The 13,798-nt window shown below is 38.5% G+C and overlaps 1 protein-coding gene across 1 annotated transcript in view; it reads right to left on the bottom strand.

The window, feature by feature from the left end:
- Positions 1-13,798, bottom strand: part of dnah2 (dynein, axonemal, heavy chain 2) — a 59,502-nt gene that overhangs the window by 41,806 nt on the left and 3,898 nt on the right. Inside the window, 19 exon segments of the mRNA XM_013265664.3 lie at positions 393-496; positions 650-811; positions 904-1,067; positions 1,748-1,922; positions 2,570-2,726; positions 4,443-4,643; positions 4,739-4,931; positions 5,040-5,184; positions 5,304-5,492; positions 6,222-6,351; positions 6,464-6,573; positions 6,782-6,938; positions 7,798-7,944; positions 8,510-8,718; positions 8,838-9,020; positions 9,517-9,646; positions 10,044-10,249; positions 10,721-10,808; positions 12,787-12,944. Of these exon segments, the coding sequence (XP_013121118.2) occupies positions 393-496; positions 650-811; positions 904-1,067; positions 1,748-1,922; positions 2,570-2,726; positions 4,443-4,643; positions 4,739-4,931; positions 5,040-5,184; positions 5,304-5,492; positions 6,222-6,351; positions 6,464-6,573; positions 6,782-6,938; positions 7,798-7,944; positions 8,510-8,718; positions 8,838-9,020; positions 9,517-9,646; positions 10,044-10,249; positions 10,721-10,808; positions 12,787-12,944 (3,008 nt within the window).

The raw sequence follows: 13,798 nt of genomic DNA, 5'->3' as shown, positions 1-13,798 counted from the left end.
CTTTTCTTTTGAAATACTGCAAGAACACACATATCTTTATTTAAAAAGCAATCATGAATTTTTAGTGTGTAAACAGTGTGGTAATAATGATGCAGTAATGTAACTTATGTCTGTTGTATCTAAAAAACAAAGCTAGGAAAATCTGTTTGTAAGAAGAGAAAGAAACAAAGTGTGAAAGAGAGGGAGTGTCAGCTAACACTTTGTGGCTGTTCTTGATTTGAGACACTAGGAACTTAGCTATAAGCAGTAAACTGTTCACAGTCTTAATTCTCTAATCTTTTAATGATGCTCACTTGTAGTTGTAAACCAACCCCATTACGCACACAGATGCTTCATGCATTTTATCCAACATATACTGAAATGACAACAGAGAGCTTGTTTTCAGTCAGTACCTGTCTCTCATGGCTGGGTTCCTCAGATCAGCAATGAGCGGGATGACCTGCCTGAACTGGTCAATCTTGTTCTTGGAGGAATCTACAATATCCCACTGTTTATCCTGCAATCAGACAGAGATCACATTCTCACGGCTGGGTAATGAAAATGTATTGTAAGTATTGTTAAGTAGTTCATTTTGTGATTTTGGCAACAAATTTTGTAAATTTAGAAGTCACTAGACTGTCTTCGATGAAGAATATATGGCAGAACTGACCTTCAGATCTCTCTGGAGTTTATGGAGTTTTTTAAACATGTCCTGTGCGGCAGTCTCCATGCTCTCTGTCTGCAGTGTACCAAACTGGCCAGCCTTCCAGATATTCCAGTTGGCGTTCCATTCCTCTGTGATATCCCAGACCTGCTGCAGTTGGTCCAAGTCCTACACACCACATAGCGCAATTTATTGTCATCAAATGTTACTGTGTTGCGCCAATGCTATGTTAAGATTCTGAGCCTAGTGCTGGTCCAAACCTTCTCCAGAGTCCGTATGCTTTTCGAGGGGGCTTGTTCTAGTTTGAAGAAGCTCAGCCCATCGTGGATGGTGCTTTCTTCCCGTTTCAGAGTCTCCAGTTGGCTACGATGCTCTGCTATTTGTTTTAAGGCCAAGTCAGTACCCAGTGCACTGTTAAATGGACCTGGGTATGCAAATGTAAAAACGTAGTGAGGTATGCACTCATGAAGGCACATAAACACAGACACTTATGTGTTTAAACCTTAATCATCTGTTTAGCACTGGGAAAAAAAATGAAGAAACAAACATTGTCCGAACACACTATGACATAAGCCTTGAAAAAATAAGAGCAAAGGTTAAGTCATACAGTTTCTACCAAAGTTGTCGTCAGTAGTAAGTCTTATGTAATATTTCTGTTTATATTATGTAACTGTGGAACCATTTCTTTAATCGCTTTATAGGATTTTATATTGGTCTATTAGTCTATTCACCAACCACTGAACATACAAAGACTTGGAGTGGAAGTAATGAAAATAGGACATGAAACAATAGTATCACCTTCTAAATAGGAAAAAAAGATAATATGGGATATAAAAGCAGCAGGAAAAGGCAGAGGAGGTGGAAAAGGTGAGGAGCATTACAAAGATGAAGTATTATGAGTAACAAAGCATAGTAATACAGGGTCAAGAAAAGATTAGAAACTGGGTATTGTTCCAAAAGAGGCTTAACTTAGATCGTTAATGAGAAAAAAAGAAACAGAGCAAGTGAAAGGTGCGCAATCAAAAAATCATGACAAACTTGAAAATAAAGTATCTGAATGTGTGAAAGAGCAAATGAGGGAGAGAGATACATAGAGGCTGTGACCTTTGGTGCTGAACTCCTCCACAGTGGCCTCAATCTGCTTCTTCAACTCCTCGTAAGAGATTACCAGGCTGTTCTTAAACTTTTCCTTTTGTTTCTGCAGCTTGATGTCACTGTCGATCAACACCTGCTGGAACCACACCCATTCCTCATTCAGCACATCACGCATTTCCTGCACCTGCAGAGAAACCGAACACGATCAGCAGAAGTGAATCATGATTAGAGGGAATGCATTTCTTCATGACATGTTCCAACACTGTGTATATGTGAGCAGACACTCAGAAATCTTCAAGGTGTACAAAATAAATTTGGCCTTGATTAGAAAAGATATGTTTTCGGTCGCAGCAGATGGCCGCCCCTCCCTGAGCCTGGTTCTGCCGGAGGTTTCTTCCTGTTAAAAGGGAGTTTTTCCTTCCCACTGTCGCCAAAGTGCTTGCTCATAGGGGGTCATATGATTGTTGGGTTTTTCTCTGTATTTATTATTGTGCTATCTACTGTACAATATAAAGCGCCTTGAGGCGACTTTTGTTGTGATTTGGCGTTATATAAATAAAATTGAATTGAATTGAATTGAATGTTTTGGTTGGTAAACTATATTTTGTTACTCTCTGAGGCCAAAGTTAACTGCACAGTTACTGTCAATATCAAAACAATATGAAGGACATTTTACTTGGCATGTCGCTCATAAGCAACACCAGCAGTACTCTAACTGAGAGAGATAACTGGATAGACTTTACAAAGATACAAACACAATGTGGTTGTATATAATACATACACAAAAACATATGCTTTTTCTGTTTGTTTAGGGATGAACAAGGCACCTACATCTTGTTCCACTGGGACTTCATATTTGTCGAGGATAGCAAACTGTTCATGGATGACAGGAATCTGAGCTTCGGTCTTGGCCAAATTGCTCTGGAGAGTCTCCAAGAGCTTTTGGCTCTCACTGAGCTCCGCCAGTGTCTGGGGAGATTTTTCCAGCCTAAGCACACATAGTACAAACAAACAAATACAATACAAAGTCAGATTCGCTTTTTATTATATTCATTCATTAACATTCATTTCGGCAATGTTAACTGGATCTTTCCTTCATCTTTGTGTTCTGAAGACTAAAGCAATCAAACTTAAATAAAGCCAACCTACTCCTCAACAGTGTACCCTAAAACATGCCCTAATATGCACGATATAGTCACACTTGCAGGATTTGTAAAAAGTCAAAAGTCAATTAAGTGCCCATTAAAACTGCAAGTGTTCAGAGGACAGAAGAGATGAAATGTCATGTCACCCAAATACAACAGACTATAAGACCCACTAAAAGTCTCGTAAGGCTACAGTTTGGTAGCCTATTAAGAATAAATTAATGACATATGTGATGTTTTGCATAACTGTAACCCCACCAGCAAGAAAGTTGTGAAAGTTGTGATATCATAAACCCACACTGTATACTCATTAATACATTAAAAACACATAAAACATATAAAATGTTTAAACTGAGATGGGATAAGGCAACAAAATGCTGGAAAATGCGTGGTACCAAAATGAAAGAGTTGAAGGAACATCTTGCAACTAATTAGATTCATTGGCAGCAGGTCACTGACATTACTGGGTATAAAAAGAGCATCTTAGAGAGACAGTTTCTCAGAAATGAACATGGGCAAAAAAAAAAATGCATCTATTGGTTATTTCAGCAAAGCAATGTTAAGCAGCAGACTGCATCTAATATAACTGCATGTCTTCACAGTAGAAGAGTTCAGACCTTTCACCAACTGAAAACATTTGATGCATCATGAAACGAAAAACACAAAGGGGACCGAGGACTGTTGAACAGCTACAATACTATTGGACAACATTCGTCTCCTAAAAGTCCAGCAGCTGGTGTACTTAGTTTACCGCTGTAAATGGATTGTTATTCACAGAGGATGGGATGCAACACAGTCTGTGTCCCAGATGTGTTACTGCCATTAAATTATAAACGAGCGAATATTTTTCTTTCATTTTTTCAGTTTAAACATTAACTTGTTTTCTGTGTTCTAATGTGAATAAAATCATTGTATTTTGCTCTATTTATATTTTACCCAGCATCCAAACTCCATCTAAAATAACTGCTTGTTATGTGATTGTAATTGCATGTTACTTCCCAACCTCTGTGCTTCGATAAATTATTTTCAATTCTTTCACAAGGTCTCTGCTTAATTAAATACACTTAGCGCTGCCGACTGCTCTGAAGTTAAGTTTGGAAAAGATTGTATCAAATGCCGGTTAAGTGTAGTATACAATTACATTTTTCTGCTAAAAGCGCACAAGATTGCAAGTGTGTGTGGGCAAAGCAGTCTGCACTGCGTGGGCTGACCTGACCAGGCAAACAAGCACTGACATTCAGTTCGTAATTCATGATCAAAGCATGTACTGGATAGCGCACAGCTCACACGAACTGAACTCCTCTTTGATAACACTTATATAACTGATGTCTTTTTCTCAGCAGAATGATATTTTTGGTAAACTTTTATAAGACTTTTTCACTTCAAACAACATTAAATATTGACATTAAAACATACAGAATTTGTAGGAAATGAGTCCTCAAACATTAACTCTTGATTAATTATATTCACAAGAAAGCATCTACTAGGTCCCAGAGTCAGCGATGCCCTAACACACATAAAAAACCCTGTACGATAAGGTTATTTCACTGATTTCTCACCTGCTGGCACTGTCATGCAGGGAGGCATGAAGTTCTTTTAGGCGCATGCTGGCCATGTCACTGAGAAGCTGAGTGAACTTGGTTTGCCACTCATTGCAGTGCTGCACCAAGGAAGACTTGAGCGGTGAACAGTCCAGCATGACAAACTGGATGTTAAGCACCGTCTCTTCTTGTTGAACACTGCTGGCCTTCTCTGAGTACCTGGAAGTCAAGACATGACAAAATATTGCAGAAAAAAAACTTTGTGTACGACTCGAGAGAATGCTGTTAAATATTTAGATTATATTTCACAGTACCTTTGTATATCTGCATCAAAAGAAGACAGCGGTAGGTTAAGTCTCTGGTAGCGTTGTATAATGGAATCCTTATTCATCTCCCAGATGTCCCTGTATTTGTCCCAGTTTTTTAAATGAGATTGCAATTGGCTGGCATTGGCTGTCATCCCTGAGGCAATTGCAGCCTGAATCTTTTTTATCCCCTCATCTTGCCCTGGTGGATCAAACAGCATCAGAGTTACACCCGATAAAGAATAGAATTACAGACATGGTGACATATATGTTTATACTGTATTTTTATGTTTAAAAAAAATGTTCTGACCTATAATGATGTGTATGGGATCCTTCTGGGACTCTTGGTTGGAGAGAAGTTCTTGGAGTCGTTTAAATTCTGAGATGAGACTGATGAGCTGAGGCATAATATTCACAACCTGAGCAAGCTTTCTGAGAGTTGGGGAAAACTCTACCTGTTAAAAGAGACCCACATACTCTTGTTTTAAACTGTTAACATATATGGACATGTCCCTTCACAGTGTAAACAAATCAATATCAATGACCGAACCGGATTAAAACAGGTATCTGGTACCTTTGGTGCCATTTGTGGAGCTGCTCTGTGGAGGGTAACGAGGACTTTAAACAGGGGACTGTGTGTAGTCTTGCTGTCACCGTTGATCGCTTTGGATAGCTTCTTCAAGGAGTTTGTGATGTTACTGTTGAAAGCTTCCTCTATCATATGATCCACCCTCTCTATGTAGTTCACCCAGTGCTCCTGGACCTTAAAAACCATTTTACAATTTTAACATACAAAATACAGCAATAGAAACTAATATTAATTTAGAGACACTAAGGGCGTATGAATAAGGTTTGGAATAAGTGTCTTTTTGTTTATACTTCAGTTGTACTATTTTAGACTTGTTTATGATTTTTTTTTTCTGACAAAAATGACCAGAGTAAGGACAAAATGCAGTTTTTAAAGGACAATGTCATGTATTAGGGGAAAAAAGCTTTCCAGACCTATTTAACAAAGTGATTGCCACATGCAGGAAGGTGGTGAAACTTCCCAGGAGTGGCCAGTGACCAAAATCATCCCAAGGGGACATCACACACTCGTACAAGAGATCACAAAAGAACTCAGACCGACATCTAAAGAACTGCAGGCCTCACCTGGTCTTAGTTAAGAGTCAGTGTTCATGATTCAATAATAAGAAAGTAACTGGGCAAAAATGGCATCCATGGGACAGTTCCAAGGCAAGAACTGATCCAGAGCTTTCTCATTCCTAGCGCATAACATACACACACGAAAGACACGTCCTTATGAGACGCTCTGGGTTCCATCGAACAGAGGCTCCAGCCCTCCGTTCCAGCCCTAACCGTAACCATAACCCTATCACATAGTGTTTTTCAAAGTGTTTCACCAAAATGCCAGAGCACTTTGGTATAAATGAGTCAACATTTCTATTTGAAAGCCCCAAATAGTTTAATGGCAGATGAACAGAGGACATACCTCAGGTCCATGATCTGCCAAGATGTCATAGATCCGGGTCATGATACTGACAATATCCTGGTGTGCTGAGCGAAGTATTTGGAGAATGTTCTGCTGGTGATTCTTCTGGTCATCCTCAAACTCCAGATTCCTAAATGAAAATAATAAAATAAAATAAATAATACTTTACATTGAATTTATTTTATGTATTTATTAGACAGACTTATAATGTAATGAAAATGAGTTGTTAAATCAGTTCTTACCTGTACACAGTTTTTCCATCCAGTTTAACCAGAAGTGCTTCACTAATCCGATGACAGTGTTTGAAGATGGACTGACTGGACACTTTGTAATTATCAATTATCACATGGAGCTGAAAATAAGAGGAAAGTAGAGGGAAGAAGACAAGTGAAGCTGCTAAGTAAGACTCATCCACAGAGGTTTATTACAGGTTTTAAATATGCTACGGTTAAGGAAAATGTGATTGTTGCTAGTCTAGTTACTGTTGTCACCAGTCTGAGGCTCAAAATAATAAAAAAAAAAAAATAAAAAAAAAAAGTGGTGAACTGCAATCTTACAACCTTGTCAACATGCAGGAGACAGTCACGGATGAAGATGTTAGAAGCTCCTTTAGACAACCACAGGAGTTTGGTCAGACCCGGCTGGACCTTCTTATCAATGAAACGTATTCTCTCCCGAAAAAGACCCAGCTCGTCAGGAGAGAGCATTTCTGTGATCCTGCCACACAGACGTGACCCACAGATCAGAAGGGCATTAGGTAAATATGTTTTGTTTACTGACTGAATAATATCTGAACAGGCAAGATTATCAAATATAGTATGTACATCTTTCTCTGTGCTTGTAGGTGTGTAAATCCATTAAAGTCTTACAGGTGTTGATCAGTATTTGTGTCACGCTTTTCATTTTGTTACAATGCTCCAAAAAAGGCTTCGGATATATAAAAGCCTTTTTTCTAAAAAAAAGCTTAAAATATATTTTGATCAACAAAAATCCTTTTCAGTTTAACTGTGGGATGTATGTAAGCTGAGGTCAGACAACACTTTTTGAAGAGATAAAAACTAAACAAACACACAAAAAAAGCACCCAACGTATTGTTGCCTTCATTGTGGCTAACACAATTATTATCTTTGATCGCATGCACAGATGACAGAGCTCTGGGGAAAATGTAATGCTGACAGATGCCTATTTACTGTGGAAACTTTAAAGAGCAATTCATAGCGAATAGAGGAGAACTCTCTGTGTGCTGCTTTGTGCTTCATGTGCTTTGCTACATTTAAACTTATCTGGCTATCTTTTAGCCATTTACATCTGTTTGCTTCTCTCCTACTCCTCCTACACTGATTTAATACAAACCAGGTAAAAATTGATCTGTGTGCTTTTGTATAAAAGTGGAAGAACACGGGACCTTTAATTTAAGTGATTTTAATTAGCTCACTGATTAATAAGCTTTTCTTATAGTGCTCACAATTACAAGGATGTTAATTCACAAAACGTGTTCACAACACAAAAACAGGTCAAGCTCTCCAGATGATTGGTGATGCTGTGTAATGCTGCAAGCAAGGGTTCCAAGTCAGACCTGTTATACTCGCGGACCAGTAGCAGCACTTGCTGCCTCAGGCCTCTGAGGTCCTCTCTGTCCTGGTAAATGTCAGATACACTCTGGGGGATCTCAAACTTTAGTCGATCCCAGCACTGGATCTCAGAGAATAGATTCAACAGGTTGCTAGACAAAAAAGATACAAAATAACGATATCGAGTAAGTACCTTAGATTGTAAAGTTGTACGTAAATGTATGGAGACCCCTGGGAAATTATACACTTTAATGACTGTTTTAAGCTAAAACATTAAATACACTGCCTCCAGTAAACAGCTGTCTTGTTGGAAACATTTAAAGTATAACTTCTGCAATACAAGGTTGAGCAAAAGCATCCCTGAAATTCCACCAAGGCCTACTTTTAGCTGGCTACCAAAGCTGTTGTAAATACTTATTTAGGGGGGTGCCCAATAGTTTGCACATGATATAACATTTTTTTTTGTAACTCATAGAGTTTAATTTCACAGTCATCAATCTGTTTGCACACATTTATATAAAAAATATACATGTACACATTTGTGTCTTTGTATTTGTGCCCAAATGTTTGGTCTTTGCATGAATCTATTGTGTAAGAGCACATTGGAAGTGTATTTACCATCAGTTATATTGTATCTAGGTTTATTACACAGAGTTTAGCATGTAAGCTTTGTACCTCTTGCGTTTAAGTCATGTGTGCTCGTGTTGTTTGACCCACTTGTCAAAATTGATGTCCAGCTTCTTGTCCTTGCAGCGCACCATGAGTGGCTGCTCCAGGCGTTTGAGATACTGCACATCCAACTTCTGAGTCCATTCACTGAAGTTCTTCCTCACAATCTCATCCAAAATTTGCATAGTTTGACCACAGGTGGTAAGTAACTCCTTGCAGGTCTGAGAATCCAGTATTATGTGGGCCTTCTGAAGCACCTGGAGGCAAAGGAGAGCAAACAGAGCAGAGGAGATGGAAGTAAGGTGGTTAGTAATTGCACAAAGCAACAACTGTGTACTAAAAATCAAAGGTCTTTCTTATTGTCTAAACGCCTCACCTCCATGAATCTCTCTAACTGATGTCTTTGGGCCGTCACCCAGTAGACCTGGCCTGCTTTCCAGGGCATATGATCAGGGTAAGACAATGAGGTCTGGTTCAGCTCTTTGTTTCCCATTTTAAGCTCTTTGTAAAAGATATTGCGGGTTTCCTCCAGCTTTTCTTCTACAGTGCGCTTAATGGACTGCGATGGAGGAATTCAAAGATACATGATGGTAACAGAAAAAAATAGGGCAAAGAGAAAAGTTTAGCTGTAATGAAAACAGAAAAATAGCATTTGATCGATCATTGCACTGAATGAAACCTGTAATCGGAACAAATCTAAAGGTCTCTAGTACAACAAAGGCAAACAATTCACCCATGTGTGCAACTGCTTTTTACTCTAACAAACACACAAACTTGAGCACAGCAATTTATGCACCCTCTTATCATGGCAAATCATGTAATACGCTGTTCCATCGTGTCTATGGACACGTGTAGAAGTTGCAGTCCCAACAGGGTTTTGCGATGATACTGGGTTGATTTATTATAATTAGCAACACAGGACCAGATATTAACCTGTAACATTTAATTAAAAACAAATGAAAATGTGTTACATTGTTTAACACAAATTTAGCACAAATTTAGCCAATGGTAAAACTTGTGTAACTGTTTCTGTGAATCTCTTTGTGAAAGAGTACCTCACGAGCGAACAAAGGCGTAAAGACGTCCAGCAGTCGAATTCCTTCCTCAACTGTGTTCCCCGTCGTAAACACTGAACCAATCAGGCCCTGAATCTTCATCTCCAGATCTTTTACAAACGCACAAAACCTGTACACATGCATACACACACCAAAACATGTCTACATGCCAAAATACTTAATGAATTTAGCAAAGGCATGCTAACAGAAGTGTAGACACGCATACTAACACTGATATCCGCAGAGACGCATTCATGTAGAAGAGAAGTTAAAATCGTGTAGGGATGTATTAACATAATAAGCACGCGCAGAGGTAAGATCAGAAAAACAGCTTTTATATTTGTTCACCAATATAAGCACCTTCTGCCAAACCACTCATTTGGGTTGCATAGGTTCTGGTGCTCCCTTTATTTAACTGCCCGTGGCTCCCCACAAACAACAATTATCTTTTATAAGCATGAAAAAAACCCTTTCAAACTATTATATTCCATATTCATTTGATTATTTTAAAACAAACAAAGCTTAACCTGTTGAATTCATTGCACCATGTGGTATCCTTGACATCAAGTATGCCCTTGTCAACAGAGCGTAGTTTTTCCAGGCTACGATGGAAGTCGCTTTCATTCTTCAGGAGGGTGCCAGTAAACCCTGGTCCCTTGCAACCACCTAAGCATGGCAGAGCCCTCTGCTGACCATCCTCCCAACGGGCAAACTGATGCTGGCAGTCACATATCTGAGAGCAGACAAGAGAAGCTAATAACCTCATATCAAACAACATATTTATCTATCCCATACATAAAGGGATTTTCTGAAATTATATTGGAAGTGATCACCTGCTGACTCATAAGACTATCTATAATGTTGTCAACAATAAAGGCCACCTTACTCACACAAATGAGCAAACTCACTATACTTTGTATACTGTTTAAGAAATTGTATTTAAATAGAAACATAATTTCTTTTCAGTTTTTGTTCTGGGTGTTTTGTGATTAGATACAGGAGCCCAAGCTGCATTTATAGAAGAGTTCTGTCTACAAAAGAGCTACTGAAAGTGTAGGACAGCACAAGGTGGGTGCCATTTTTTTCTTTCTTTTTTTGAAATATGTCTTTTTAGTATTGTTCCTTTGCTCATGATGGTTAATGTGATAATTATGATTCAGTATGCAGTGTTACTTGTTCTGTGCTACCGAGAGAAAATTTTTACCTCAATTAGGTCTCTGAGCCTCTGAACATAAGACTCAATCACCACGATAAACGTTGTTTTGTCCAGGACCCAGCCTTTTCGGGAATACCTGATGTGAATGGAGAGGATAAAGATAAAGGAAAAGGCTAGAACAATGGAGCAGAAAAAAGGCAGGAAATGGGCTTGGATGGCTGGAGGTTGGTGGGCAACACTAAATGAAGTGGTTTTTCATTTTATAATATATCTTTAGAGGTTATGAATAGGACGAGTGAAGTTTATCAATTGTGAAATCTTTAAAAAGAAAAAGGACACTGTATATATACCAGCGGTCCACAACCTTTTTTGCGCCACAGCCTTTAAGGTGGTGTGGATAAATACAACAAAATAAAACCAGTACCGGTACCAAAAAAGAAGAAGATTTATTCATAACACACGGGAAAATAACAACTCTGAAAACCATAAATTTCACACCCGAGCCTCAACTCTCGTGGCCCGGTACCAAGTGACTCATGGACCGGTACAGTCTGTGGCCCGGGGGTTGGGGACCGCTGGTATATACCATTATACAGCTGTGTATATGAAGGGCATCTCTGACCTCTCTTTGAGTTTCAATCCCGCTAAAGTCTTCAGACTGTCTGAAATTTGTTTGCTTACTATGAACCCAATTTAGAAAAAGTCTGGACACTGTGTAAAATGTAAATAAAACAGTATGCAAGGACTTGTACATCTCAAAAATCTACATTTTATTCATAATAGAACAGAATATCAAAATGTTTAAACTAAGAATGTGTTTCATTTAAAGAAAAACATTCATTTTGAATTTGATAGCAACACGTGTCTAAAAAGTTGGGACGGGGTCATGTTTGACACTGTTTAGCTCCTTTTTAACAACAGTCCGTAAACATCTGTGAACTGAGGAGAACATTCATGTCTGATAGAGGATTCTAGCTGCTCTACGTCTTCTTTGTTCTTCTTTGTCATATTTTTCTTTCATGATGCACCAAACGTTTTCGGTTGGTGAAAGGTCTGAACTTCTACTGCGAAGCCACGATGTTGTAACAGATGCAGGATGTGGTTTGTCTTACTGAAATATGCGAGGCCTTCCCTGAAAAAGACATCATCTGGATGGGAGCACGCATATTGCTCTAAAACCTGTGTATTCCTTTCAGCACTGATGGTGCCTTTCCAGATGTGCAAGCTACCAATTCCATAGGCACCAAGCACCATCAAGCTTTTGAACTGAGCTCTGATAACCAGATGATCCCTCTCTCCTCTTTAGTCCAGGGGATGTGGTGCCTTTCCAAAAAGAATTTTAAATTTGGATTCGTCTGACCACAGAACAGTTTTCCACTTTGCCTCAGTCCATCTTAAATGAGCTTTGGCCCAGAGAAGATGGCATTTCTGCATCATGTTCACATGTGGCTTCTTCTTTGCACGGTAGAGCTTTAATCTGCATTTGTGGATGACACGGTTACTGTGTCAGACACTGATTTCTGGAAGTGTTCCTGAGCCCATGTAGTGATGTTCATGGCAGGAACATGCATGTTGTTGTTTTTTGTTTGTTTGTTTTCTTTACTGCAGATCCCTGAGTGCCCAAAGACACAGGCTTAATATTGATTTTCAGCGTTGTCCTTTGTGCACAGAGATTTTTCCAGATTCTCTGAATCTTTTGATTATATTATGTAGTTGGCAAGATATTCAAAGTCTTTGCAGTTTGACTTGGAGGAACATTATTCTGAAACTGTTTCAGATTTAATAGTTTTTTTGCTCTTTGGTGAACCTCTGACCACTGAACTGCCTCTCTAAGATACTCATTACTGACTGACTGTTATCAGTTAACCTAATTAGCTACAAAATGTTCCTCCAGCTTTTTGGAATTCGGCTTTTATTTCAAGGTTGAGAACAAAATACAAAAAGATCTGAGGTGATGATCACTGTAACCAACATCACTGAACTTATTTAACATAGTCTCACCTAAATATGAATTTAGCTTCAAGTTCAGACTATCTATATACAACATATTTAGGAATTTAAAACAATCAAGAAAACTCTGCTTTGCATTTCTATGCATGTAAAATTTCTCCTACTTGTGATGAATTTTTGAGGCACGCAGGTAAACTTCCTTCCAGGTCAGGCAACACTGCATGCAGTCACTGAGGATTTGTTTGCTAGATAACACGTAGCCTTCAAAAATCCTGTCCAGACAGATGCTTTGAGAGCACAGACGGATGATCTCATTAGTCATCTGCAACACAGGAACATACTTTTTAAATATTTGGCAGCTAAGCTTTTTCTTGCTCTTATTAACTTATTATAAGGAAAACAAAGAAAGCATCGCCCGTCTGATACTTGTTAAATTACCCCAGTCACAAGTCATTACCCTGCAGCCTTCAGGATTTACAAATTATATGAATTATATTAACCAGACAAAGTGAAGCTGAGCAAAAAAAAAAAGTAATGCAAGCATGCTAACTCAAAACATAATAATTTTATAATTATTATAATTTATCCCTCTGCTTGTGGAGCTGTCATTTTAAATGTAAAAATAAGTCGTGCAGTGAAAATGATCAGATATTTTATTTGGTCCATTGACTTGCTAGATATCAGAACTCTGATGTCTAAATATTCAAAACGGGTGTTCATGGTCTCTGATGATGATGATGGTGATGATGAGCACCAGTATGCAAGAAAAAGAAGGCACAAAAGCAGAAAATAATACAGCTTAAAAAGGTGCTCCAAGAAAAATAATTTATCACAAAATGAAAATATGTGATAAATAATTAACAGAACAATGTATAATACAGTCAGCTGCCTTTCAAGTGATTCTCTTGGCCCACGGATGGACTTCAGCTCCAACACAGTCATTTTCAAGTGTGTCCAACTGTGTGCCGGACTCACTGAAGGAGCTGGATTATGTTGAGGATTGCCAGAACAGCAATCTACAGTAGCAAGCATGTTAACCAAAACAGAAACCTAAAAGAGGATGGATGTTTGCTTGGTGGTTATCAGTGAACTGAACCTTCATAATAGAAGAAAGGTGGACTGGTCGCCAGAAAAACTGTTGACAGATGAAAACTAAAAAACAAATCCTGAATTATG

This window comes from Oreochromis niloticus, linkage group LG3, assembly GCF_001858045.2.
Source record: "Oreochromis niloticus isolate F11D_XX linkage group LG3, O_niloticus_UMD_NMBU, whole genome shotgun sequence".
NCBI lineage: Eukaryota > Metazoa > Chordata > Actinopteri > Cichliformes > Cichlidae > Oreochromis > Oreochromis niloticus.
Note: the sequence above shows the minus strand (reverse complement) of the source record. Positions and strands in the feature narration are given on the sequence as shown.